This window comes from Bos mutus, chromosome 14 (assembly GCF_027580195.1).
Source record: "Bos mutus isolate GX-2022 chromosome 14, NWIPB_WYAK_1.1, whole genome shotgun sequence".
In the NCBI taxonomy this organism is placed as follows: Eukaryota; Metazoa; Chordata; class Mammalia; order Artiodactyla; family Bovidae; genus Bos; species Bos mutus.
Window position 1 is genome coordinate 12852553 of NC_091630.1, and position 26345 is coordinate 12878897.

General features: G+C 38.9%; 1 protein-coding gene across 2 annotated transcripts; it reads left to right on the forward strand.

Annotated features, from left to right (window-relative positions):
• The first annotated feature begins 561 nt into the window (after nucleotides 1–561).
• PLEKHF2 (pleckstrin homology and FYVE domain containing 2) lies at nucleotides 562–21062 on the forward strand. 2 transcript variants are annotated; one of them, XM_070383000.1, is made up of 3 exons: nucleotides 562–825; nucleotides 1590–1722; nucleotides 18503–21062. In XM_070383000.1, the coding sequence occupies exon 3, from the start codon at nucleotides 18517–18519 to the stop codon at nucleotides 19267–19269; it is 753 nt and encodes a 250-aa protein (XP_070239101.1). In that variant the 5' UTR covers nucleotides 562–825; nucleotides 1590–1722; nucleotides 18503–18516; the 3' UTR covers nucleotides 19270–21062. The 2 variants fall into 2 exon arrangements, with proteins under 2 accessions (XP_070239101.1, XP_070239100.1); XM_070382999.1 differs by lacking the exon at nucleotides 1590–1722 and having other exon boundaries at nucleotides 564–825.
• The last annotated feature ends 5283 nt before the right edge of the window (nucleotides 21063–26345 follow it).

A 26345-nucleotide genomic window follows, 5' to 3' on the forward strand; every position in this document is an offset into this window, starting at 1 on the left:
GCTGTGCGGAGTATGTGGGGTATGTTTTGCCGCCGTCGTTTCCTGTGTTTCCAGCGGTAGGATTTTTAGGGCAAGCAAGTGGAACACGTGAGGGGGCAGGAACGGGCGCGCTAGGGGGATGTAGCAAACAGATATCTAGCCGGACGCCTTGGGCAGCTAAATCCAAAGCTTTCATTTCCCGGTTGCGGAAAGTTCCTGAATTCCCCGCAGAGGCCCGCTCAGGGTGACAGAAAAGGGGCCCAGCCCTCCTTCCATTTTTATAGCGTCGTTAAGCACTTCGCGAGGAGGTGAACCGTCTTTTCCGAGGGCTCGCCTGCGCCCGGCAGCCCAGGTAAAAGACGTCGCACGTGCAGCCAATCCGCGTCAGGGCGCGCGCCCTCGACTCCGAGCAGAGGAGCCAATCCCGAGCCCCAGCCGCCCAGGCGGGTGTGGCCTCCGCGCTGGCTCCGCCCCCTCGGCCCCGGCGCGCGGGACTGCCAGGGCGGGGCGGAGGAGCAGGCCAGAAAGGGCGGGGAGCGAGCGCTGGGGGTGTGATCGTGCCCGCGCCCGCGCCCGGCGTGTGGGTGGCGGCGCGCTTGTGCGCGCGCGCGCAGGGGAGAGGCCAGCCCCGCCGGCCGTTGTGGGCTTCGACTGGAGGGGCGGGAGGGTCACCTGCGAGCGTCTGCGACGCCCGCCCGCCCGCCGCGTCCGGAGCGCGCCGGCTGCGCAGGGCCGCTGGCTGCACACCCTGCGAAGCTGGGGCGGGAGGCAAGGAGAGTCCGCGCGCGGCGCCCGGGACGAGGAGAAGTCGGACCTTCGCCTCTGCGGCCGTCCGCGCCCGGCTGGGTAGGTGAAGCCTGGGCTTGGTCGTCGGGCGGCCCCCCGGAGGGCCGGGAGAAGAGAAGCGAAACTTTCCGGGCGCTTCCCCCCCGCGGTCCCTGGACCGTCGGCGGCGCGGGGAGGTGTCTCGGGCGGCGGCGGCGGCGGCGGCCGACGCCATGTTGGGGTCTGTGAGAAACGGGGCGCTCCCGGGCGGCTCCCCGCGCCCTAAGGGGGCCGCGGCCGCCCGCCGGAGGGCTCGCGGGCCGCAGGGAGGGCCGCGCCGGTGCTCGTCCGGCCCGCGGGGAGGGGGACCCCGAGGTCCGGCGAGAAGTTGTGAGGGCGTGAAGACGGGTGTCCGTCGTGGCCACTGGCGTCTTGGGGTGCCAGCGTCTTTCTGTCCAGAAAGTTTGCAGGGTCTGGGCGTCAGGGACCTTGCAACTTGAACAGCGTCTTTTTACGGAATTTGAGAACTTAAACAGCGTCTTTTTATGTGATTTGAGGCCAAAAAAAAAAAAAAAAATGGCACCGCATAATTTGCCCTGATAGAAGTGCTGGCTCCGACGCCTTTCTTATTTGGAGTCTTTTAAAGTCGTATGCCAAAGTTTTTCTTTAAAATTTTTGTTGGGAGGCCGACAGCTTGCTGTTCATGCGGCTTGAATACCCCGTGCGCTCTTACTACGTTGTAATAGTAACTTGCGTGTGCGGTGAAAAGAACGAGTAGTATGAAGGTTACAGCTAACCAAGCCCTTCTCTGTAATTCATAGACTCAAGGTTGGTTGTTTTTTTAGTGCGTTACTGAAGAAATTCAGCAAAGAAAGCCAGGACCGTTCACTGAAAGAAAGGCGTGTGTTGTTCCCTTAAGAGTAAGGTGAAGTGATCTTGACATTGTGAAGTTTTCCCCCTCCGTTTGGTTCTATAAAGGTGCATGCCTACCGTGTTCTGAGTATTTACATTTTTCTGTACTCTGGTAGCTCGTGGGATCTTCAGGTTAATTCAGTATTAAGGAAGGCTTCTGTTTTTAATCTCTTCGGGTCGTCACAGCATTGGAGGTGAATGGTATTAAGTTACTTATTTGGAAAGCACATGTAATCGCCTCAAAAAATAAAACTGGTGCACTGACCAAGGCATCAGAAAAGATTCAGCTTGAATCAGCCCAGTAAATGAATGTCAATTACTAGTTTTAATAAAGGCATCTGGGCTTCCAGATTTTTGTTGATTGTGTTGAGAGCATTCTTAATCACAAATAAGATAAATCCTTCGACATGTCTTGGAGAATTTCTCTTCTTAATCTGTAGGTTAAAATAGAACTTCTGCTCAGGTTTGATGTTAATATTCCTAGTTTTTGTTTTGTTTTTTCATTGTCAGGTGATTGCCATTATACATATGTGTTTTTCTGGCTGAAAAGGTACCTGGAATTGAGGTGATTTAACTAATGTCACAGATCTAGCGGACAACTTGGTATTTAACTGAGGTCTTATAACTGAAGCCTTCTCAGTTTTCTTACAGCGTAACTTTGCAGGATACTTAACTCATTCCCTTGGAGCAGTTTCTGTCCATTTTGTGTTCTCTGTCCTAGCTGCTCTTTCTGATTTTAATTTAGTTCCTTAGTGTGTGTGTATTTCCTAGGAATTTCCCTCATTTCCAAGGTTTTATGTATTGAAATTTTTCCTCTTAAAAATACTCAGCCTATGCTCTTTAAAACTTTTTTGCACAGTTCTCCTTATCCCACCCCCTCTTCTCCCCAAGAATAAGTCACTTATCTATTCAGATGCATCCCAGTAAATATTACATTTTTTCTGCCATGGCACTTCCTTAACAGCAAGGGTTACATGAGCTTTGACTTGCCTCTTCATCCTCAGGGTACTGAGAACATGATGCTCAGAAAAGGTTTGAATGGATGAATACACATACACTTTTTGTAAATATACTTCATGAATTTCTTGTTAAGTTGCACTTTCCAAGAGTGAAAGTAGTTAGATCTTTTCTAATTGCCCCCCCCCTTTTTTTTTTGAGATTTTATCTTAGTAACTCAACTAATTTTGGACTGGGGGTACAGAACTTGAATGTTTATGAAATTTCCAAGTAGATAATGTACTGAAGTATAATCAAAGAAGTAGCAACAGTGGATCAGCAAAAAGATAGTAATCATACTTTTAAAGTGCAACTGTATTTAGTGTTTGCACTGGGTAGAAATAGTTAATGCCTTAAAATTTTGAAGATCATGTTTATACATTTAAGTTATTTGATAGAACACCCTCATTTCTCTTGTCACTTATTGTTTTTTTAGAATTGTCTTAGAATTTTGTTTTAGAACATCTTGCTTATTGGAAAACATAAACATTGCTTTTCTGTTTATGAATTTATTTTTGGAACCAGCTTTGTACACCAGCTGTGTGCTTAATAGCAAGGTGTATGTTGGCTTAAGTGAATAAAATGTGCTCCGTGGATACACTGTCACAGTGCTGTTTTAAATTGCAAACCCTCCTTAGGTGGTGTTCTGTAATTCTGTAATAAAATTACTGTAAAATTTGGGGTTAATTCCTTGTTTCCATAATTTTCTCTCCAGTCAACCCGTAAATCACAAAGTTTGTGCTTCGCTTAGGGGTGGGAGGAGGGGGGGTCCTGGGAAGAGAACAGAAGGCATTCAAGTAGTTGCTGTGAGTGCTAGAGAAAGCAAGGCTCCATTCTAGCTTGTGACTCTTGAATCTTGAACAGGTCACTTCATTTCTTTAACCTTCATTGAACTTGTTTGTAAAATGGACACAGAAACTTTGCCTTCCAGTGTTTACTAAGATGTTTGTGGAAGTGCTTGGTGCAGGATGTTCAGTAGGTTAATCAGCAAATGAGCACAGTGGCAGTGAGTTATAAAGTTTTAAAAGGGAAGGAACCTGTAGAAATACCTAGTTCAGTTCTCAACTTTGGCTGCACATTAGCATTCCCCGAGTAGCTTCTTAAAAATACTTGATGCCTGAACCCCACCCTTCAACAAATTAATTACAGTTACTGGCTTTGGAATCAAAGTATAGGTAGCTTTGCCAGTTTTTTTTTTTTTTTTTTCTTTGTTTTAATATGCAGTCAGGGTTAAGAACCATTCATTTAATTCAGTCTCTTATGTCCTTATTCTGTTCATTTTGTGGTTGAATAAAGTGCAGAGAGAGGTTAAGTACCAGCCAAATTTCTGTCAGGTTAGAAAGAATGAATTTGGAAGAAAGTGAAGTGCACAGAGATTAAAGTAATAGTTACCTTTATTTCAGGCCAGAAATACATTCAGAGCTACACTTCACTAGAAAAGTCCAGTGACCTTCATCTCCATTTTACATTAATGACCTACATGAGTGACTGTGTTCTTTAACCTTGTCATCATTTAGACCTCAGGTCTCAAACTGTGGCCAGAGATTGGCATTCCAGGGCCTGTCTTTGTATTTTTCCATCCTAACCAGTGAACCAACTTTTTGTCCTCATGGTCACCTGCAATCCTTCCTAGGCTGTTAGTTTTCTTCCTTTTTCCCAATCTTGAATTGTGTAGTTCATATACTATGAACCCACTAGTCCCACACAGTCCTCCTCTCCTCGACCTTATATTACTGGTCAGTTCTCAACTTGTAAATATCACCTTTTACTTTTTCTTTTGTCCCTGCCTGCTGCTGCTGCTGCTAAGTCGCTTCAGTCGTGTCTGACTCTGTGCGACCCCAGAGACGGCAGCCCACCAGGCTTCCCTGTCCCTGGGATTCTCCAGGCGAGAACACTGAAGTGGGTTGCCATTTCCTTCTCCATTGTCCCTGCCTAGCACCCCTGAAAAAAGCACATCTATCATGACTTAAATATTTGTGTTCCAGCTGACTGTGTGTTAGTTCATTTCTAATCTTTTTTCATCCCAAAGTTGATTCATTTTCTTTATTGCCTTTTCACTCCTAACTCAGGTTGCTAAACCCAGTTTTGAAACACTTGACTCTTAACAGATGACCTTGCTTCCTTCTGTGGATTTTATGATGTGAATTTTCTGTTTTCTTCTTTGCATCAACTCTTTCATCTTTTTTTCTTTACATTTACATTTAATTCTTTATACTTTGTTTCGTTTAAACAGTAATTGAAGAAAAAAAACTTCTTGTATTCTTCTTCTGCATTGGCAGGTGGATTCTTTACCTACTGAGCCACCTGGGAAGCCCCTAATTATACCCATAATTTTGTGTTCATTTTTCTAAATATTCTTTGTATTTTGTTAATTTAAAACCCATTTCTTTGTTTATGAGAATATGTTCAATATAAAATAATTAGGCAGTATCAAAATATTTCACCCTAGTATCAATACTTAGAGATAACCAGTAGTACTGAATTTTTGGTGGGTGTCTTTCCAGACTTTAAAGAAAAAGAGTTATATTGTATGTGCTGTTTAGAAGCTTTTATTTCATAAACTGCCATATTTAACAATTTTCCACATTAAATATTAATCTGTATTCTCTGAAGAGCTATCTAAAAATCTGTTGTATGGATTTGCCATAATTTTTTTTGTTGAATGTTTAGGTTGTTTCTGACTTTTCAGCATTATAGACAAAGCTACAGTGAATATCTTCATGTGAACAGCTTTGTACACTGGTCTAATTATTTTTTGCATTTTTCTTGGAAGTAGAATTGTGAAACTTTTTAAAGTGCTTACATTGCCAAAAATGGCATTTTGAAAAGCTTTTCCAGTACACTCTGAAGACTATGCATGTTCATTTTCTCCACATCTTAGGTGAGTAATACATCATTTAAATTTTTAATTCATTGATTAGCACTGAGAGCCAATGTTTTTTCCATTTACTGGTTGTTTTCATTTGTTCCCTGATAGCTCATTTGGTAAAGAATCTGCCTGCAATGCGGGAGACCTGGGTTCAGTCCCTAAGTTGGGAAGATCCCCTGGAGAAGGGAAAGACTACCCACTCCAGTATTCTGGCCTGGAGAATTCCGTGCTCTCTATAGTCCATGGGGTCCCAAAGAGTTGGACACGACTGAGTGACTTTCACTTTTCACTTCATTTGTTCCTTTGGAAATTGCCATTTGTATCTTACCCATTTTGGGGGGGAATATTTTCCTTTTATCTCATTGATTTATGGGAGCCCTTTATATATTAAAAATGATCCTTTGCCACATTGTGCAACAGTTTTTCTTTAACTTTAATTCTTGCCTCCCCCAGTGTTGAAGTTTAAAATGTTTATGTAGTAAAATGTTTTCTGATATTTGGCTTTTTAAAAAAAATTGGCTGCATCAAGTCTCAGTTGCGGCATGCAGGGAACTTCGTTGTGGTGGCGCAGGCTCCATAGTTACAGTGGCCAGGCTTTATTGCTCCATGCGGTATCTTAGTTTGGATTCTTAGCCACTGGACCGCCAGGGAAGTCCTGATATTTGGCTTTTGAAATGTTATATTTAGCCATTCCTTTCTAGGGCTAGAAATTTAGGTTCTGTTTATCGCTATTAGAGTTGATGCCACTGGGAAGACTTGTGTTTTACAGCCCCCTACTACCACCCCCAAGAGTTTTATTTTTCAGGATAAACTGTGGTTAAAAATTGCAGGGTCAAAGAACTCTGCTTTCTGAAATATTACTATATCTTACCTTTAGTTCTTGATTTCTTCCCACCGCGTTTCAGTGCCTACTGTGGCCTTCCGGCACAACGAGTTTATTTAGTCTCTGAGACTTGGAGGACATGTGAGAGCGTGTTGAAAAGGTGCTTTGTGCTCTCTTGTCTCCTTCTTTCTTCTCTTGCTTCTTCTCCTCCTTTTTAAACTAGGCATTCCCCAAAGGTTAGTCCCCTGTTCTCTCCTCTCATTCACAGCAGCAACAGTCATCTCTTCACAGATGACTCCTAAATCCCTTTATGTCCTGGAGCTTCCTGCTTTTCTTGGTGTTTCTATTGTCTGATAGATGTTTGTCTGATGGATACCCTGAAGGTACTTCAAGATAAGTATGTCCCAGAATGATTTCTTCTCCCTCCTGGAACAGAGCTAGCATCTGATCTGCCCAATGCTTAAACCTTTGAAGTTATCTTACATTCAGTTTCAAACACATTCACTTGGTAGCTAAATCCTTTCTGCCTTACCTTAGTAATAGAGGAAGCAATCTCTCTCACTTCCATCTTCCCTTTTTTATTTCTGGTGTCAAATTTGTGGCTTAGACTTGGTACCTTTCGTTTAGAGAATATTGTAATATACCCTTGCTTTTTTTTTTTTTTTTGCCTTCATTATTGCATCTTTGGTAGTCTTGTCATGTGTTCTGCCTGTGTGTACTTATTAATATTTTCCTAGTTAAAAACCTTAGTCTTCCCATTGCCTATATAGTAAAGTCAGATTTCTGCTTTACCGCTATACATTCCCCAGACCCTGCTTCCTCCAGCCTGGGCTCAGTTATTTCCTTATTGTATTTGAACACCATCATCATCTTTATCTCTTTCTCTCCCATAAATAGTTTGACTTTTGCTCTAAGGCCTAGCTTGAATTTCTAGTCATTTAAGAGTTGTTTCTAAATATTCCCTCTGATCAAAGTTACTCCCAACCATAATCTTTGGCCTGAGGTTTCATCACTCTTTTTATATTTCTAATAAAAAAAAATTTATCTTTTGGTTTGTTTTTCCTCTGCTCCTTTAGACTTTGAGTGCACAGATTTGAGGTAATCATATTCCTCTGTTCATAGCACATTATATGCGTACCAAACACTTTCTTGTTTTGTTTCCTTCCTTATCAGTTTCTCCCATCATCCTCTTTCTTTTGGAAACATATCCTAATGTATAACACATGAATTACATATATCTGTATATAAGCTTGGTGACTACTTTGCTTCACAAAAAGTGTGAGTTTTGAGTACTTCAACCTTTGTACAAAGTGATCAGTAAATTTTTTTTTTACTTGAAATTAACTGAAAATTGCTGATTTTTCTAGCTTCCATATTGCTTACACTAAGAACCCAGGGATTTAATTTCAGTTTTGCTCTTCCACATCTAATTAGTTATGGCAGTCCTGAACCTTACCAGTTTTTTCTTTTCCTGTTGCAAACTTCAGACTTGCCTCAACTTTCCCCTTTTGTAGTAATTTTTCAGCTGGGTCCTGCTTTCAGTCTCACCCTTGTGAAATCTTTCATTGTTTCCACAGTTATCTTAAAAGAATCCAGATCAAATCAGGCCACTCATTCCTAAGGCTTTGAAAAGAACCCTCAGGAATCAACAAGATCTCTCCCCTGTTTTTCTCCATTTTTCCACTAAATAGCTTCTTCTGCTAAATAATTCTTATACTGCCTCTTCTGCAGCTGTATATGTAACTTTTTTTTTTCTGGGGGAGAGGTGGAAACACTTTATTTTAAAAATTAGGAGTCCTTACAGTTCTGATTTTAAAAGCAAGGGAGTGGAGTACATGTAACTTTTTTACAACACATTTTTACTTGTAGGGCTTTATGCCGTATCATTTTTTTGTCTTTTGAAGTTCAACTTTTTTTTTCACAACCTGTTTCAAGTGTTCACCTGCTACATTCTTCCTTACCACTTTTTTTAATTATAGTATTTATTTCACTGTGTTTTTCGTTAAAACTTTTTGGAAACACGTCTTAATTCCCAGTGTCTGGTTCATTCTTTTTTTCCCTTTAACACAAAGCATAAAGTCTTGAATGTAATGAGATTGTAACTACTCTTAGGGCTATGATGGGTACCGGCTTTATTTTTCAAATATTGTACAATGATTTAACAGCTGTCAGCACTGTACAGCTGCCCCTGTACAAATACTTTCTGAAATGATGCAGTTTTTTAATCTGAAATTTGTTGATGAAAATACGCATACATCATCATTTTTTATTTGCTAACTAAACAGCTGTGCTTTTTGGCAAGAGAAGAAATCATTTTTACATATTATCATAAGATTAAGACTTTAAAAACAGGATCTGCTATGCTCAACACTTAGAATTCATAATTAGATACTACAGTTAAATAGACCAGAACATTTGCTGTAAATTTAAAATCTGTGGGCCTAGTGAAGCATTTGATGTGTGGGGTGTGGTTCCTGTTTTGTGTGAAAATTAGTACTATGAATGTCAAAAGTGATGTCTTTGATTTTTATAAAACCCAAGATTGAGAAGTTGCTGCCACTTTTAACTGCTCAGTGCACATTGCTGGTATGTATATGCAAGCAATTTTGTAGGCACTGTTGGGCATACAAAGTTGTAGGAAATGATGTTCTTTTTTTTCAGGAACCTCCAAGTCTGTTGATAATAAGCAGACATAGACATTTTTATAAAATTTAGTAGAATTGTAAGTGCCATAAAATGGTACAGGTGAAACACCACGTGGCAGTGAGGTACTGAACTGACTGATAAGATTTCAGAGTAGCAGGTGGAGGGGAGGAAGCCCAGAGCATATCCTGGGAATAACTGGTAGTCTGATTTGATTGTAAGAGAACATACAGAAAGGCAAAACTGAATAGATAGGCAGGCTGGGGCTTAACTGAAGGGCTTTACATACTAGATTAAGGATTTTGGATTTGATTTAGTTGGCCAGGGAACCTTTGGTTGTTGAATAGAGAGTTACCTGGTCATAGCTGTAGTTAAAGAATATTAATGTTGTCTTGTGTGATGTGGTTTAAATGCAAGTTAAAGACTAGAAGACTTGTTTCAGCTTGAGGTCATATTCTTCCCCTCTCTAAAGACCGTTTTTTAAAATTCATAATGTGACCCTTCTGGTTTTCTAAATTAATTTTAGAAAATCTTCAACTGTGGCTTAGTTGTTCTTTATATACCATGGTGAGTTTTTCTATCATGCCTAACCTATTTGAAACTGCCTTTACTGAGATGCTGAATTAGTCATAGCTTTACTTTTCACTTCCTGTTAGTGTTTGAATAATTATTTTGAGCATATTTAATACTTATTACCATATATTTTAGCTTTATTGTGTCTTCAGTGGCTTTTCCCAAGTGCATAGTAAAGTCAAATGAATGGAATAAATATTTCTGAAGGTAGCAAAGTATAATGGAAAACCATGCATTAAAAAAAAATGGCGTCCTAGTGGAAAGGGGAGGGAAAAACTTTGTCTTTTCTTATTGATAGAATAAATACATTTTATTAAAATCCCAAATTTAATTTGCCACATGTTCAACTGTTTCTTGCTTTATTATCCTAGTTTTTTATTGATCATCTTACCTAGAATTTCCTGATAATAATAATCAGGAAATTCTAGGTAAGAATTTATATATAGGTAAATTGATACAGGTAAGAATTGATATAACTAGGTAAGAATTGATATAACTTTCGAAAGTAAAACCTTTTGTCCTCTGTTTAGGTGTGTAGAATTATTGTTCATTAGACTTAGGTGTATTAGGAGAGGGATAGTCTGCTGTAACACTTACACATTTGCCCAAGGAGGATGTACCTCTGATAGTTGCTGCTTTTTAAAAATATCTTTTTCCTCCCTGCTTTCCTGTTTGTGTCTTCTTTTCCTTCTACATTTGCTGTAGTCTGAATTCAGCAGTAACACAGATTTTAAAATGTTGATTGATGTTAAGACACAGTCAAAAATTTGATTGAAAATTAATTTGTAGGCAAGTAAGGCTTGTAGTGAGCTTCCCTGGTGGCTCAGTGGTAAAGAATCTGCCTGCCAATGCAGGAGTTGCGGGTTCAGTCCCTGGGTTGGGAAGATCTCCTGGAGAAGGAAATGGCGACCCACTCCAGTATTCTTGCCTGGGAAATCCCATGGACAGAGAGCCTGGTGGGCAACAGTTCATAGGGTCGCAGAAGAGTTGGGCACGACTTAGTGACTAAAAACAAAAAAACAAAAACAACAAAGTCTTGTAGTAAACAAGAAGTATGACTTATTTATTATCAGAGTTCATTATTTTAAAGACAGAAAGGGCTTTGCAGATTATTTTATCCAAGGTGGTGGCTGCTGTGGGTGGGTGTAGAGCGGTTAGGTAGTTTGTATGAAATCTCTTACTTAGTGCCTGAGCTGAGATGAGAATCCAGGTCTTTTGGTTCATAGTTTATTGTTTTTTCTGGTACAGTGCACAGTTGAATGAATACTCATTCTCACTGATATCAGATGTCTTGGATTCAAGTAAGAAATTAGATGATTTTTTGTTTTAAAGTCACCTGCAAGGATGAGATAACGAAGTATTGGTTTTCAGTAAGAAGAACTGGGCCATAGTATTCTGTGACAGTTGGACTGCTTCTCAATTGTAACTAGTATTCTTCTTTTTAAGAGAGTTTTGCCGCCTCATCTAGTATTACATTTTTAACAGATGGTAGACACTCCATTGAAGAACATATTAACTTTAGAAACAAGGCTAGCAAAAGACTAGAGTGGAACTTGGACAATTCAAATACAGTTCTTGTCTACAGGAAAACTTTTTTTCAAACTTTGGATGGTTTAATTTTTTACAATTGGTTTATAAAGCTGACTCCTTAAAGGTTAAGAGGATTTCTTTGTTTTATTTTCGGTATGCTTTTGCTGTTTTAAACTATGAATTAAGGCTGCCAGACACCATTTGCTGAAAAAGAAGACAAGGGAAGTCATGTGGAGAACTGTTAGAATGTGTGCTGTGCCGCGCTCAGGCGTGTCCTCCTCTGCGGCCCGGGGACTGCAGCCCGCCAGGCTCCTCTGTCCATTGGATTCTCCAGGCCAGGATACCGGAGTGGGCTAGAATGTAGAGGTCCCTGAAGTGGCTGGATATGGGAAGAAACTAACAGAAATATTAGTACTTTTCATATAATGAATTAGAAAATATAATGTGGAAAAGAGATTCAAAATAGCAACCAAAGTATGAAGTACCTGGGAATCTATGTAAGTAACGTAATAATCCTGTGATACAAAACCTACAGAGTTACTGGGCCCATTAACCCAACGGTTAAAACCTTGAGAAGAGATAGTATCAACCTGTTAGGAACATCTGAAATTATAAAGATGTTAATTTAATCCAAGTTAATTTATGACTATAATATGAATTCATCAAAATTTCAGTGGATTTGGTCTGTTTATTTTTTTTCATTTATTTATTGTAATTTAACATGGTTCTAAACCTGAGCTGCGCAGTAGAATTACCTGGGGAATTTTAAAGGATATCAGTGTAGGCCACGGAGAAGGCAATGGCACCCCACTCCAGTATTCTTGCCTGGAGAGTCCCATGGACGGAGGAGCTTGGTAGGCTCCAGTCCATGGGGTCGCTAAGAGTCGCACGACTGAGCGACTTCACTTTCACTTTTCATTTTCATTTTCATGCATTGGAGAAGGAAATGGCAACCCACTCCAGTGTTCTTGCCTGGAGAATCCCAGGGACGGGGGAGCCTGGTGGGCTGCCGTCTATGGGGTCGCACAGAGTCGGACACGACTGAAGCGACTTAGCAGCAGCAGCAGCAGCAGTGTAGGCCATACCCCACATACCTCAGACTAATAAAATCAGAACATATTGGGGAGAGATCTAGATAACCATGTTTCTTAACCTTTTATATTCATCATCACAGTCTGTTGGTTTCAATTTTGGTTTTTGAATTTCTGTTTTAATCGGTTCTAAATATTTGTAATGAATGATATTTATATATTTTATTATTTCTTAGAGATTTTCAAAACAAAAAGGAAATTTTACTTACTAAATAACATAGCTTGTGATTACCATATGCGCTTATTAGACATGTATAAATCTAAGATACAGTACAGGATTTTAGTGATCTTATTTTTCCTATATCTTGAAGCATTTTACTATTAGGAATTATTAACAGCCCCCCCCCACCCACACACACACCCCAAAAAAAAGAACATAGAAGTAATTGCCTAGAAGGATGATACAGTGATAAAATACCACCATTGCACCATTTTTCAGTTTTATTATTGCATTAACCAAAGGATTGCATCATTTTTCAAAAAGATACAAGAGCAGTTTGGAGATACCCTTCTTAGTCTTTTCTGTTTATTTTAAGCTTTCTTTTAACATATTTGCTAATATAGATTTTTTTAATTTTATCTTTTCCATATAATGACGATAAAAGGGCAAAACTATACATTTCAGAGCGATTAGACAAGTCAGAAGTGGAAAGAAAAGGCTACACTTAGACTTAATGATGATGGTAAAGCATTATTAGTGAAATCTCAGCCTGCAAGTCTTCAACTGATGATTTTCTTGATGATTTCTCAAGACTCAGAATTGATTAGTAAACAATGTTCCTAAAAGCAAATGGAAATATTATAGATTCATGCTTAATAACTTACGAGCAGTTAGTTGGATATAAGGGATACATCTTTTATCATTTGCAAACATACAGATTGTTTTGCATCTGTATGCATTCAATAACAGAAACATGGAATAAGAAATTTGCTATGTTTAAATTGTTACAAAGATTGTTCTTGAAGTTACTTTTTACTATCCCTTTATTCGTATTGCTGTAAGTTGGTTGTAAAATGACTTAATGTAATAAAAGTAAATGAAAAGAATATTTTGGATCCAGATGGTACATTGAGATGACTGTTCTTTCTGGTGTTCTAAAGGTTAGAGCTCCCCTGTGGTTTCAGGTAGCTAAGTTGGGAACCACTGTTCTGAGAAGATGTCATCTGGACGAATAAACAGAGGAGATTAGCTAAAACATGTAAAATGTTAAATAATGGGAACTACTCTAGGCTGGTTTTACCAGGTGCATGTTACTGACAAAAGAATTAAAAACAGAGTAAAGGATTAGACCAGACAGCCCAGAAGTAGTGTTACAATACTGCATAAAAGTTTAATATGAGAGAACATCATAAATCAGTAGATTAGATTATTAATACCAATAAATAATAGCTACCACATGTTGACTACTTGCTTTGAACATTATTTATACATTATCTCCTTTAATCCTCTCCTGACGTAGCTATTATTATTTCCATTTATAAGTATGGAAACCTGAGGTCACACAGTATTTGATGATTCTAGAGCAGTTAACATCTTTAGAGTGTGAATATTTGAAAAGAAAAAAGGGTTTTTCACCTATGCCAGAATAAATTTCAGGTGTATAAAAGCATTAAATGTAAAATTCATCTAATAAGACAATACTAAATAGGAACACCTGATATCTGGATAAGAAAAGTTTAGCAGTCATGGGAAGAAAATCACAAAGGAAAATATATGTAAGTATAACTACTTACGAAAAACTCCCTCTGTGTCAAACACCATAAACAAAATTGCAGAATAATATACTAGGAAAATCACTGAGGTAAATGGGTTAATAGCCTTTTTATATAATATACAGATTAATAATTAAATAGATGAACATAGGAATACAGATTAGTAAACATATTAGAAAATGGCTGGCCTCACTAGGTAGCTATAAAATAAAACATTCAGTTAAATTGAAAGTACTCTTCTTTCCTGTTTTAGGACCTTTGTTCATAGTATTAGTTCCTTTGTAAAGCTGACTCCTCATCCTTTAAGACCCATTGTGTAGCACCACCTCAGTGAAGTCTTTGAATTATTGAATAAATGAGTTTTTTCCCTATATCTTGGCACACTGCTGATTTCCTTCATTGCACTTCACCTTTTAGAATCACCTGTTCATTTACTTACTTACTGTCTTTATTCTCTACTAGACTCTGAGCTCTGAGAGGAAAAGGATAATATCCAGCATTTAGAAAGTATTCAGTAAACAGTTTTTGAATGGATAGACATAATAAATAGAAGTAAAAGAAATGAATAAAAAATCTGCATTTAAAAAAATCTACGCTGCTGAAATTTTTAAAGGAAAATATTCAGTGTGAGACAAGATGGGTCGGTACAGTCATTGTGCTGCGTGGTAAGTTGGTATTGCCTTTCAGAATGGAAACCCTGTAAAAGGCAGCCTGTGCTCTGAGCGTTGGTGCCTTTTGACCCAGTAATTTTTCTTCTTGGAATCTATCCTAAATAAGCCTTCTCTGCCAGAAGATTTATTCTTCCTAGCTCTTACTGTATTCACTGGTATTCCTGCCTAAGAAAAGTAGACAGAAATTCAGTTGGGCCACATTTTATATTAATAGTTGTCTTCTTTTCCTGCAGGTATGCAAGGGGCTCGCTCTTTGGCTAGCCTCAGTATTCTTGCATTCTGATACCCTCACAAAACTCTTTGAGAGTTCTTACTGTTTGGGGCACCTCAGGTGGTAGACTTGAATTTGAACTCTGCGAGAAGGTAGAGGTCCTCTTTCAGCCTAGGCCAAAGGGTAATGCCTTATAAATCCAGTTTATTGAGAACCTGCTTTGGGGTATCTAGCAATTATCCAGTTAAAGGTGGTATTTTGATTTCCCGTTTGATAGTCTCTCATCCTCTCAGTCCCTCCCTGTTGTGCCCGGCCAACCTTCTTTTCTCTGTGTGTGTGTGTGTGTGTGGCATTTGTATATTCCGGGGTTTTCAAGCTCAGTGCTTCCCCTTGTCAGAAAATATTTCAGGACTGACAGGGATAAGGGAAGGGAGGCCAAAGGTCTTAAGTTCTTTGTGCTCATTGTTTTTCAAATATATTAATAGGTTATGGTCCATTACGGAAGTCAATCAAATGGGCTACAGCTGTCATTGAAATAAATGAAGATGCTAGAATACATCCGAAGAAAGCATTGGCACCCCACTCCAGTACTCTTGCCTGGAAAATCCCATGGACAAAGGAGCCTGGTAGGCTGCAGTCCATGGGGTCGCAAAGAGTTGCACACGACTGAGCGACTTCACTTTCACTTTTCACTTTCATGCATTGGAGAAAGAAATGGCGACCCACTCCAGTGTTCTTGCCTGGAGAATCCCAGGGAGGGCAGAGCCTGGTGGGCTGCCGTCTATGGGGTCGCACAGAGTCGGACACGACTGAAGCGACTTAGCAGCAGCAGCAGAATGCATCATACATAGTTGAATTATATATGTTTGTAACACTGCAATATGAAATACATTTCATATCAGTGTCACTGTCAAACTTTGAAAGCTATTTGTTCTAGCCAAGTAACAGTTAATGCCCTAAACTGCACTTTCATTGCATAATTTTTAAACAGGGGAAGAGGTTTATGAACAGAGATTCAGGCTTCATACATTGCAGAATCAGAAGACTGGCCAAATAAATAATGATGACCTATCCTTTCAGGTTATTTTCTCAAATTAGTATTCTTTTATCCTCAGTAGGTTTAGGGTTTACTGTGAGGATCCAGAGGCTAGCAGTAACTTTTTTAGTTCTTGTAGAGTCAGTGGAGCCTTAAGGAATAATTAGTGTGCCGTAATATATTAGTTACAGCACGGGGGAATCAGCTTTGAGCCCCGGTTCTGTGACACCCATGAGCATGGTACTTAACTCCTTTGTGTCCATTTGCTCATCTGTAAAATGGAGCTAATAGTGCATATTCTATTATAAAGTTGTTCTGGGTAGGAAGTATAGCAACGCATGTGAAGTGCTTAGCTCTTGCTTGGGCTCCCAGTGAGTAGTTATTCCAGACTGTTTGCCTGAATCTCTCTCTTCATGCCTTCAGCTCACATTTCAGCTAATATTACTAGATGCTTCTTTGGGAGAGAAAAACTTCTCTAGTTATTTCACAGGAGTTTGAGACAGTTAAAATAGGAAAATAATAAATGTGAAAACCACTGCACAAATTTTCTTGATTTTTGTTTTTTTTTTTTCCTGTTTACCTCCTCCCCAACTAGGAGGTAAGCCTTGAAAAGTGGGGACCTTGCCTGTGTTCTTTAGATTTTTTTTTTTCCTGTACCTAACGCCGTGCCTAACAAACACTTGTTGAGTGTTTGACTATAATGTAAATTATGAAAAATTATCCATAATTATACTTCCCAGAGCTAAATAACCATTGTGGATATTATAGTATATAGTTTTCTAATTTTACATACTTAACTAGTGTCTATGATTATGCGCTTATATCATATTTCATTGAGTCTAAAGATGAACAGGTTTTACTATATTTTGTGTCTTTAAAATTGGGATTCTTATAATCAGGAGTTTACTGTGATTTAATTGGCAGCATTTTTCATTCTCAATAGCACATAAAATGAGACTGTTATCTTAAAAATCAATAGGATCTTAGATTTGATGAAATTTGGTATATATTTGAAACAAAAATGAGATCATTATGTTCAGCTTTCCCCACCTAAATGTCTTGAACATTTTCCCATATCACTGTATTTAGATCTGTCATATTCTTAACAGATATTTAGCATATTAATTGTTCAACCAGTTCCTTTTTTAAAACATTGGAGCTTTTCCTTTTTTCTGTTACAGTGCTGCATTGAATACCCTTGTACATATCTTTATGCCCTCAAGTCAGTTTTCTTTTAAGCGCCTGGACCTACAGGTGCACATGTTTTCTGTAGTATATGAGGGTAACTGTCCCTATATCCGTAATAGAACTGCTTCCTAAGAAATTTAAATAATTGTGTTAATCTGCTGAATGAAAATATATCCTAATGTTTTATTTGCTGACTTAATTATAAATGGAATCAAGCCTCTTTGTATGTTTACTGTTTTTTATTTATGTGATGCACTTGTGTTAATTGGCTGGCAGATTTGCCCTAATTAGAAAGAGAGGCCATCACAATTTGGAGCCATGCATTGTCATTAATTCTTGGGAATAACTTTTGGGGGCAGAGTCCATTCTTGTGGAAGGCAAGAAGTCTTTTATAAGGACCCAAGATTGGGGGAAAAATTAGATCTAGAGCTTAAATCTATGCTCATTTAAAATTAAATTAATATGGGTTTTGCATATTGCTAAGATGTTCTTGTCAACATTTTTAAGCACTTTTGCTGTGACAGGTGATGTGAGTTTCAAAGGTAGATATCGGATGATCTGTGCCCTTTAGTTTCCATTGCAGCCTGTGGAGAAGACAGATTTCAGTCCTTCCACAAGAGTGAGTCCAGAAGGTACAGGGAATATGAAGAGCACAGAGGCAGGTGTTCAGTCTAACTGAGTTTAAGGAAGGCTTCCTGGAGTAGGTATGAAACCTAACCTGAGTTTGGAAGGACAGTAAGAGTTAGCTGGGGGTAGTGAATGGTAAAGGATGCAACAGCGTGAGAGAAGATATGGGTGGTTGAAGTGGACTGCCATTGATAGGGTTTTCTTAGAACATAGGATTTGAGGTAAAGAGTGACTTAGGATGAGTCTGGGAAGATAACCAAGAACCAGATAATGAAGGGCTTTAAATGCCATACTAAAGATCTGCATTTTATAGGGTAAGGGAAGTAATTTTGAGTAATGGCATGATCAGATTTGCACTTGTGAAATTATTGCCTGAAGATTGATTAAGGGGCAAGACCTCAGGCAGTGAGATGTGTTGGGAAACCATTCTGGTAATCCAGGTGAGAGAACTGAGGCTTCAGCTCAGTGGTAAGAGCTTACTGGAAAAATTAGTCATTTCTCTTAGTTTATATTAATATAATATTTGACCCTCTTGTTCAGAATACCTCTGAGATTAAATTTTATGGAACTGATGACTTATTAATTTTCTAATTATTTGTTGTTTTACATCTGTAAGAAGTTTATTCTTTCATAAATATCCTCTTAACTAGTATGGTACTATATAGAGATGGTTAATAAGTGCTTTTGATGATTATGAAAATTGAGAGAGATTACCTCTTTTGGTGTGCTTAGTGATTATTTTAGAAACAATTGGAGAACTTTGCTTTGGGGTAAAAGCAATGATTTGTAAGATTAAATTTAGATGGTGTCACTTTTAAAAACTTACATGCATTTATAATTTGTATGTGCTGATTCCTCTCTCTCTCTTTTTTAAGGCTATTAGCAAAAGATGGTGGATCGCTTGGCAAACAGTGAAGCAAATACTAGACGTATAAATATAGTAGAAAACTGTTTTGGAGCAGCTGGCCAACCCTTAACTATACCTGGACGTGTTCTTATTGGCGAAGGCGTATTGACTAAGTTGTGCAGAAAAAAGCCCAAAGCAAGGCAGTTTTTCTTATTTAATGATATTCTTGTATATGGCAATATTGTCATCCAGAAGAAAAAATATAACAAACAACATATTATTCCCCTGGAAAATGTCACAATTGATTCCATCAAAGATGAGGGAGACTTGAGGAATGGATGGCTGATCAAGACACCAACGAAATCATTTGCAGTTTATGCTGCCACTGCCACTGAGAAGTCAGAATGGATGAATCATATAAATAAGTGTGTCACTGATTTACTCTCCAAAAGTGGGAAGACACCCAGTAATGAACATGCTGCCGTCTGGGTTCCTGACTCTGAGGCAACTGTATGTATGCGTTGTCAGAAAGCAAAATTCACACCTGTTAATCGTCGTCACCATTGCCGCAAATGTGGTTTTGTTGTCTGTGGGCCCTGCTCTGAAAAGAGATTTCTTCTTCCCAGCCAGTCCTCTAAGCCTGTGCGGATTTGTGACTTCTGCTATGACCTGCTTTCTACTGGGGACATGGCCACGTGCCAGCCTGCTAGATCGGACTCTTACAGTCAGTCGTTGAAGCCTCCTTTAAATGATGTATCTGATGATGACGATGATGATGATGATAGCAGTGACTAAGGCCATATATAAATATTTAATTGGGTGTGACTATCTGAGAAATCAGCTCTGGGGGAATGTAAAATTCTGAGCTTTCTCTCAGTTTTGCTCTTGCCATGAATTTGCCTGAGAAACTTTCAACCTATGTGCCTCAGTATACTCTATAGAAAATAGGTCCTGTTATCATCCCCCTCCCCCCGCCACCTCCCCTCACCTCCCCCAGCTCCCTATTCTTCTACAGGGACAGACTATTGCAAATGTATCAGACAAATGTTTGGTTTCTTGTTTTAATCCTAGACTACTATCTTGGATGGTTGGGAAGAGATATTTAACATATCATGTGCTGCATTGTTGTTTATTATATGTTCTGTTATATGGAAAAACTAAAAGCAAAGGATGGAGAAAGGAGTAAGATATGGTTAGTGAATTATGTTATTAGCTTTTTTCTAACCATCCTATCTAAAGGTTAAGATATCAGTAACAGAAATACATGTTTTGGAAATACTTTTTCATATACCAGGTGGTGCCTTATCATAATAGCACTGTTGCATGAAATAAGCCCCTACCTTCTCACTTTCTAGTTTGTTTTAAAACTACACTGGTGCTTTCTGAGGTAATAAAGTGAATGTTATAGATGGGTGTAATTAGGAAATACTTCTCATTTGACAGCTACAGGTAACTAAATTTTGAGGTCCTTCATTCTGTATGAATATTTTTTCATAAAACATTATTGTGATTATATTTTTACTTTTTATAGGTACCAAATTATAATTGTCATTCTTAGGAGTTTGGTTTGAAATTTACCAAGGACAAATGGTTATTGCATTTTATCCACTGACATATTTTTAAGGTATAACTTCATCTGCTTTAACATTGTTTCTAGAATGAAAAATCTTATACAATTTCTCAAAATATAAACAATCTCTTTAAAAAAATCTCATGCTAGAGCACAGATAAAGATTTGGAAGAAATAATGTAGGAGGATGGTCAGTACAGACCAGTTAAGTTTGATAGACTTCATATCTGTGGAAGTATTTTCTATTTCAGTGTGAAACTATCTCGAATTTACAAATATAGTGTTATATTTTATAAAATTTTGTAAAGTCCCAAACAATATTTCTATTTTTGTAAAACAATTGTATGTTTTAATATGTTTCTGAAATCATTTTGCAATCTATGGGAGTAGAGCAGCAGTTGATCTTTCTAAATTGTGAACTTTATTGAGTCCGTCTAGATTGCTTTTGAGAAGGGGTAATTTTTCACTCTTTGCTTTTGAGGCAGCCATTAGGTTGAAAGTATATTTATCATATAAAACTTGATGCATTTTGCACTACTCTCTCCATTTGTATGCTGCAAATAATCTTTCAAATACGAAAAATCAGCCTGAAGTTTGTTTTAAATTCTAAATTCTTTTGTTTTAAAATCTTTAAATCTGGATGTATGGCAAATGTCATGAGAGGTTTGATTTAATAATTTGTGACAGGGGATTCTTTGGTTTGGTTAAGGCACTAACTTAACTTTTAAATTGTGAAAGTGCCTGAGATAGGTCTCCCTGTAGGAAATGTGAAAGAAAGGCACAGCAGGCATTTTGTTTGTTTTAATATCATATGGACTTTTGTTTCTAAGCAATATTTACACATAATCAATAAACGTATCTGAAAAGAACCATAAAACCTGACATGTGCTGATGGAGAGTTGGTGGTACCTAGAAACCTAGCAAATTCAAGAACCAAGGGGAAATGTTCTGAGATAACATTTATGTTGGCAACCTCTATTGACTCTGTTTTTACAATAAAAAGTATTTTACAACTTTATCTTCTGTTCTGTGCATGTTGTAACTTGAAGATTTTTTATCCCTTGCTAAGGTTAACGGAGACATTATGCATATTTTACCTCATTTCAAGAGCTGTGAGTGTCTTCAATGTCAGGGGTCTCCAGCCTCCGGGATCTAATACCTGATGATCTAAGGTGCAACTGATGTAATAGAAATAAAGTGCACAGTCAGTGTAATACTTTTGAATCATACAGAAACCATGTCCCCACCCCACCCTGTACCCTGATCTGTGGAAAAATGGTCTTCCATGACACTGGTCCGTCCCTGGTGCCAGAAAGGGTTGGGCCCGCTGTTCTGTGGTTCAGGCATTATTCTAGGCACTAGGAGTAAAGCAGTAAACAGAAATTGCCTCTTTTTCATGGAATTTACCTGCAAGTAGAATCCAGACTGTTTTCTTCCAGACTTTTTTCTGTGTTTTTTGTAAAACTTAAGAATTTTACTTATAAACCTGAAATCATTTTGGTCCCAATTTCTCATCCTGTTCTTTTTAATGAAACTTACTTGGACTGTACTGGATCCCCAGTACATTAATGAAATTGATAACTGTTGGCATAAAGGAAACAAAATCCCATAGATGCCAAAGAAAAACGTTAAATTGAATACACCTTAATACAGGAGTTCATGCCTTTGGGTCAGGTACATAAAATGGCCATTTTGTACAAAATCAAATGTTTATGTCTTTTATGCTGAAATTCTTATAAATAGGTAGTTTTGAACTATACCATTATTCCTGAACGATTCCAGTAGTTGAGCTGCAGTCTTCTTTCTCTAACTTGTTCTTAAATACATGTTTTTGCCTTATACAGTAAAGTATTAGTTATCTACAAATACACTAGATTGCTGTACATTGTAGAAGATAAATTGAATAGTAATGACTAGGATGAAAGTACATGAAATTGTGTTTATTGGTAGTGACCAAAGTTTTTATTTAAAAGCTAAATTAGAATCATTCAACATGTATTAAATGTTAAATAAATACCACTGAGATACGAGCTAAATCAAATCCCTTATGGTTATACAGTGGAGGTGATGAATAGATTCAAGGGATTAGATCTGGTAGGGTACCTGAAGAACTATGGATACAAGTTTGTAACATTGTACAGGAGGCAGTGGCCAAAACCATCTCAAAAAAAAAAAAAAAAAATGAGGAAAGAAGAGATGCGAAAGGCAAAGGAGAAAGGAAATACCCAACTGAATGCAGAATTCCAGAAAATAGCAAGAAGAGATAAAGTCTTAAGTGAACAATGCAAAGAAATAGAGGAAAAATAATAGAATGGGAAAGACTAGATATCTCTTCAAAAGAGCTGGAGATACTAAGGGAACATTTCATGCAAAGATGGGTACAATAAAAGACAAAACCAGCAAGGACCTAATAGAAGCAGAAGAGATTAAGAAGAGGTGCCTAAAATGCACAGAACTACACAAAAAAAGATCTTAATGACCCAGGTGACCACGAAGGTGTGGTCACTCACCTAGAGCCAAACATCCTGGAGTGTGAAATCAAGTGGGCCTTAAGAAGCATTACTATGAACAAAACTAGTGGAGGTAATGGAATTCAACTGAGCTATTTCAAATCCTAACAGGTGACATTGTTAAAGTGCTGCACTCGATATGCCGGCAAATTTGGAAAACTCAACAGTGGCCACTGGACTGTAAAAGTTCAGTTTTCATTCCAATCCAAGGAAGGGCAATGCCAAACAGTTGTACTCATTTCACATGCTAGCAAGGTAATGCTCAAAGTCCTTCAAGCTAGGCCTAGGCAGTACGTGAACCTAGAACTTCCAGATGTACCAGCTGGATTTAGAAAAGGCAGTAGAACCAGGGATCGAGTTTCCAACATCTGTGGGATCATAGAAAAAGGGAATTCGAGAAAAATGTCTACTTCTGCTTCATTGACTACGCTGAAGCCTTTGACTCTGTGGGTCACAACCAAATTGTGGGAAATTCTTAAAGAGATGGGAATACCAGACCACCTTACCTGCCTCCTGAGAAATCTGTGTGCAGGTCAAGAAGCAACAGTTAGAACTGGACCTGGAACAACGGACTGGTTCAAAATTGGGAAAAGAGTATGTCAAGACTATATTGTCACTCTGCTTATTTAACTTATATACAGAGTACATCATGTGAAATGCTGGGCTGGATGAAGCTCAAGGTTGAATCAAGATTGTTGGGAGAAATACCAACAACCTCAGATAAGCAGATGTCACCACTCTAATAGAAAGTGAAGAGCTTCTTGATGAGGGTGAAAAAAGAGTGAAAACTCTGACTTGAAACTCAGCATTCAAAAAACTAAGATCACAGCATCCGGTCTCATCACTTCGTGGCAAGTAGATGGGGAAACAGTGGAAACAGTGATAGATTTTATTTTCTGGGGCTCCAAAATGACTGCAGGTGGTGACTGCAGTCATGAAATTAAAAGATACTTGCTCCTTGGAAGAAAAGCTATGACAAACCTAAACAGCATTTAAAAAGCAGAGACATCACTTTACCAACAAAGGTGCATATAGTCAAAGCTGTGGTTTTTCCAGCAGTCATGTATGGATGTGAGTTGGATCATAAAGAAGGCTGAGCACCCAAGAATTGATGCTTTTGAACTGTGATGCTGGAGAAGACTCTTGAGAGTCCCTTGGACTGCAAGGAGATCAAACCAGTCAATCTTAAAGGAAATCAACCCTGACTATTCATTGGAAGGACTGATGTTGAAGCTGAAGCTCCAGTACTTTGGCCACCTGATGCAAAGAACCAATTCATTGGAAAAGACCCTGATGCTGGGAAAGATTGAAGGCAGGAGGAGAAGGGGACTGCAGAGGATGAGATGGTTGGATGGCATCACCGACTCAATGGGCATGAGTTTGAGCAAACTCCTAAAAATGGTGAAGGACAGAGAAGCCTGGTGTGCTGCAGTCCATGGAGCTGTAGAGTCTGATGTGACTTTGTGACTGAACAACAATATTTATTAAGTATCTGTTATACTTTAAACTTAAGGGTCATTTCTATAATGGTTATTTTTAATGGCATTCTCTTAAAAATACAAAATTTCTTAAAAATTACTTTGGCATCTGAAGTAAGAAAATTTTTTTGCAACAATATCCTTCTACCAAATTTCAACCCTAGAAAGTAGAATTTTTAAGCCTTTTAACCAACAGTATTGCACTTTGCATCCACTCTAAATGTAGTGTTTGTCAAAAATAAGTTGGCAACAGAATTGCTTGGCTTGATAATGTTATCCTTTTAATTGAGTAGTAATAGAAAAGGTAGTGGAAGTTGGTTGATGACATTGCTAATGCTATGTTGTCTTCACCATCCAAACCATTGTTACATTTGATTATTCACATTAGTTGAAATGATTGCTGTAAAGCTTTGATGGTATTAGCTAACAGTTTACCAAGGAAAAATGAGTACTGTAGTCAGTATCGCTTTAATCAGACTCACTCCAGTCAGCTTAATGTTTTGAGGAAATAATGTGCTTTACTCTAATTTTAGCTTTATTGAGATATAATTCACTTACCATAGAGTTCATCCATTTAAAGCATACAATTAAAAAATTAAGCTGAAGTTATACTGTTCAGTGGTTTTTGTTATAATCTTAAAACCATCACCACCATTTCCAGAACATTTTCATCACTTCAAAAGTTGCCCTGCACACATTAGCGATCACTCCCCTTTTACTCCTCAATCTCCCCAGCCCGAGACAACCACTAACCTACTTTTCTGTGTATAGATTTGCCTTGTGTGGGCATTTCACAAATCAGGTCATACATTATGTGGTCTTTGGTGACCTGCTTTTTTTCAGGGGACCTGTGAGGATGCCCTCTTCACCCTGCCTAGCCATCCCATTCTTAGCCATCCACACACAGGGACACTTGACTCTGCGTGGGCTCTGATTCCCTCCCTGGGTCACTCCCACTCCCGACCGAGCGCCCTCCATCCTGCTTTGACACCAGGCCTGAAGCCTTAACCTTGTGTGAACGCCCTTCCTTCTCAGTGTGCTTGGGTTAGGAACTCCGGCTCCAACTGACGCACCCATGCCAGGCTCCAGCTCCCCGCATGTGGACATCTTGCCCGCTCTGGGCTTCGACTCACCGCACCAGGCTGCCTACCCTCCTCACCCCATCACCACCCTCCCCAGTGCACTCTCCTCTCTGGCTCTGACTCCTTACCCCCACCAGGCTCCTCTGTACAGACCCCTCCCTGTCTGTGGTCCACCCAGTGGCTTAAGACTGAATGCTCAGAAGGAGAAGGGAAGGACCTATGCACACGATACCCCTCCTAGAAAAAGAAGAAAGGCGGGGTGGTGGTGAAAGCAAGCAAGCAGGCGAGCAGGGGGATATCTGAAACAACTCACCCGATGGGATGTACAGATAAGAACTCTGAGCTGCTCTGGCTGACGGAGGTGTGGAGCCAAGAAGCAGTCCAGCCCTTGGCTTGCCCTCCCGCCACCTTGCTAAGACCCCTGGGGATTTGCAAACCCTGGCTTTAAACCAAGTCAGCTGACATTTGTATGTTGCCCAAGATAACCCACATGGTTTCCAGTTCTTATTTAATGATGATTGGAAAATTGTAAAGTTACGTTCAGGGTTGAAGCTGAAGTTCCAATACTTTGGCCACCTGATGCGAAGAGCTGACTCATTAAAAAAGACCCTGATGCTGGAAAAGATTGAAGGTGGGAGGAGAAGGGGATGACAGAGGATAAGATGGTTGGATGGCATCACCGACCTGATGGACATGAGTTTGAGGAAGCTCCGATAGATGGTGAAGGGCAGGGAAGCCTGGTGTGCTGCAGTCCACGGGGTTGCAAGGAGTCAGACATGACTGAATGACTGAACAACAGATGTTCAGGGCTTTAGTTTAACTTATAAATAATCAACTTGTTTTAACAGTGCTGTGACCCTAAACCTAGAATAAGCTTGAGGGAGACCTAACACCTCAATTTCAATGAAGAATCTATGAATGGAATATATTGAATTTTAAGAGAGCTTTAGTGAAAGGAACCAGAGGAATGGGTTTGAAGCACACAATTCTCCAGAAATTATTTGAAAATTATTTCTTTGATATAAAAAAGTGGCTACTATTATACACAATTCTATATTTATATGTGAGCCAGGATGGTAAACCATGATATAATTTAAGAAAATTACATGAGTCACATGTATAAAGGTAATGTTGCTAATTAAATGAAAATAATTAGCAATATGTCATCAAGAAATAGGAAAAACATGCAAACTGCCAGGGGCAAGGACAATGAGTTTAAAAGAGATTATAT

Bases quoted from the DNA above. Each gene is read 5' to 3' on its own strand.
- PLEKHF2 (XM_070383000.1), top strand. From the start codon at position 18,517: ATGGTGGATCGCTTGGCAAACAGTGAAGCAAATACTAGACGTATAAAT.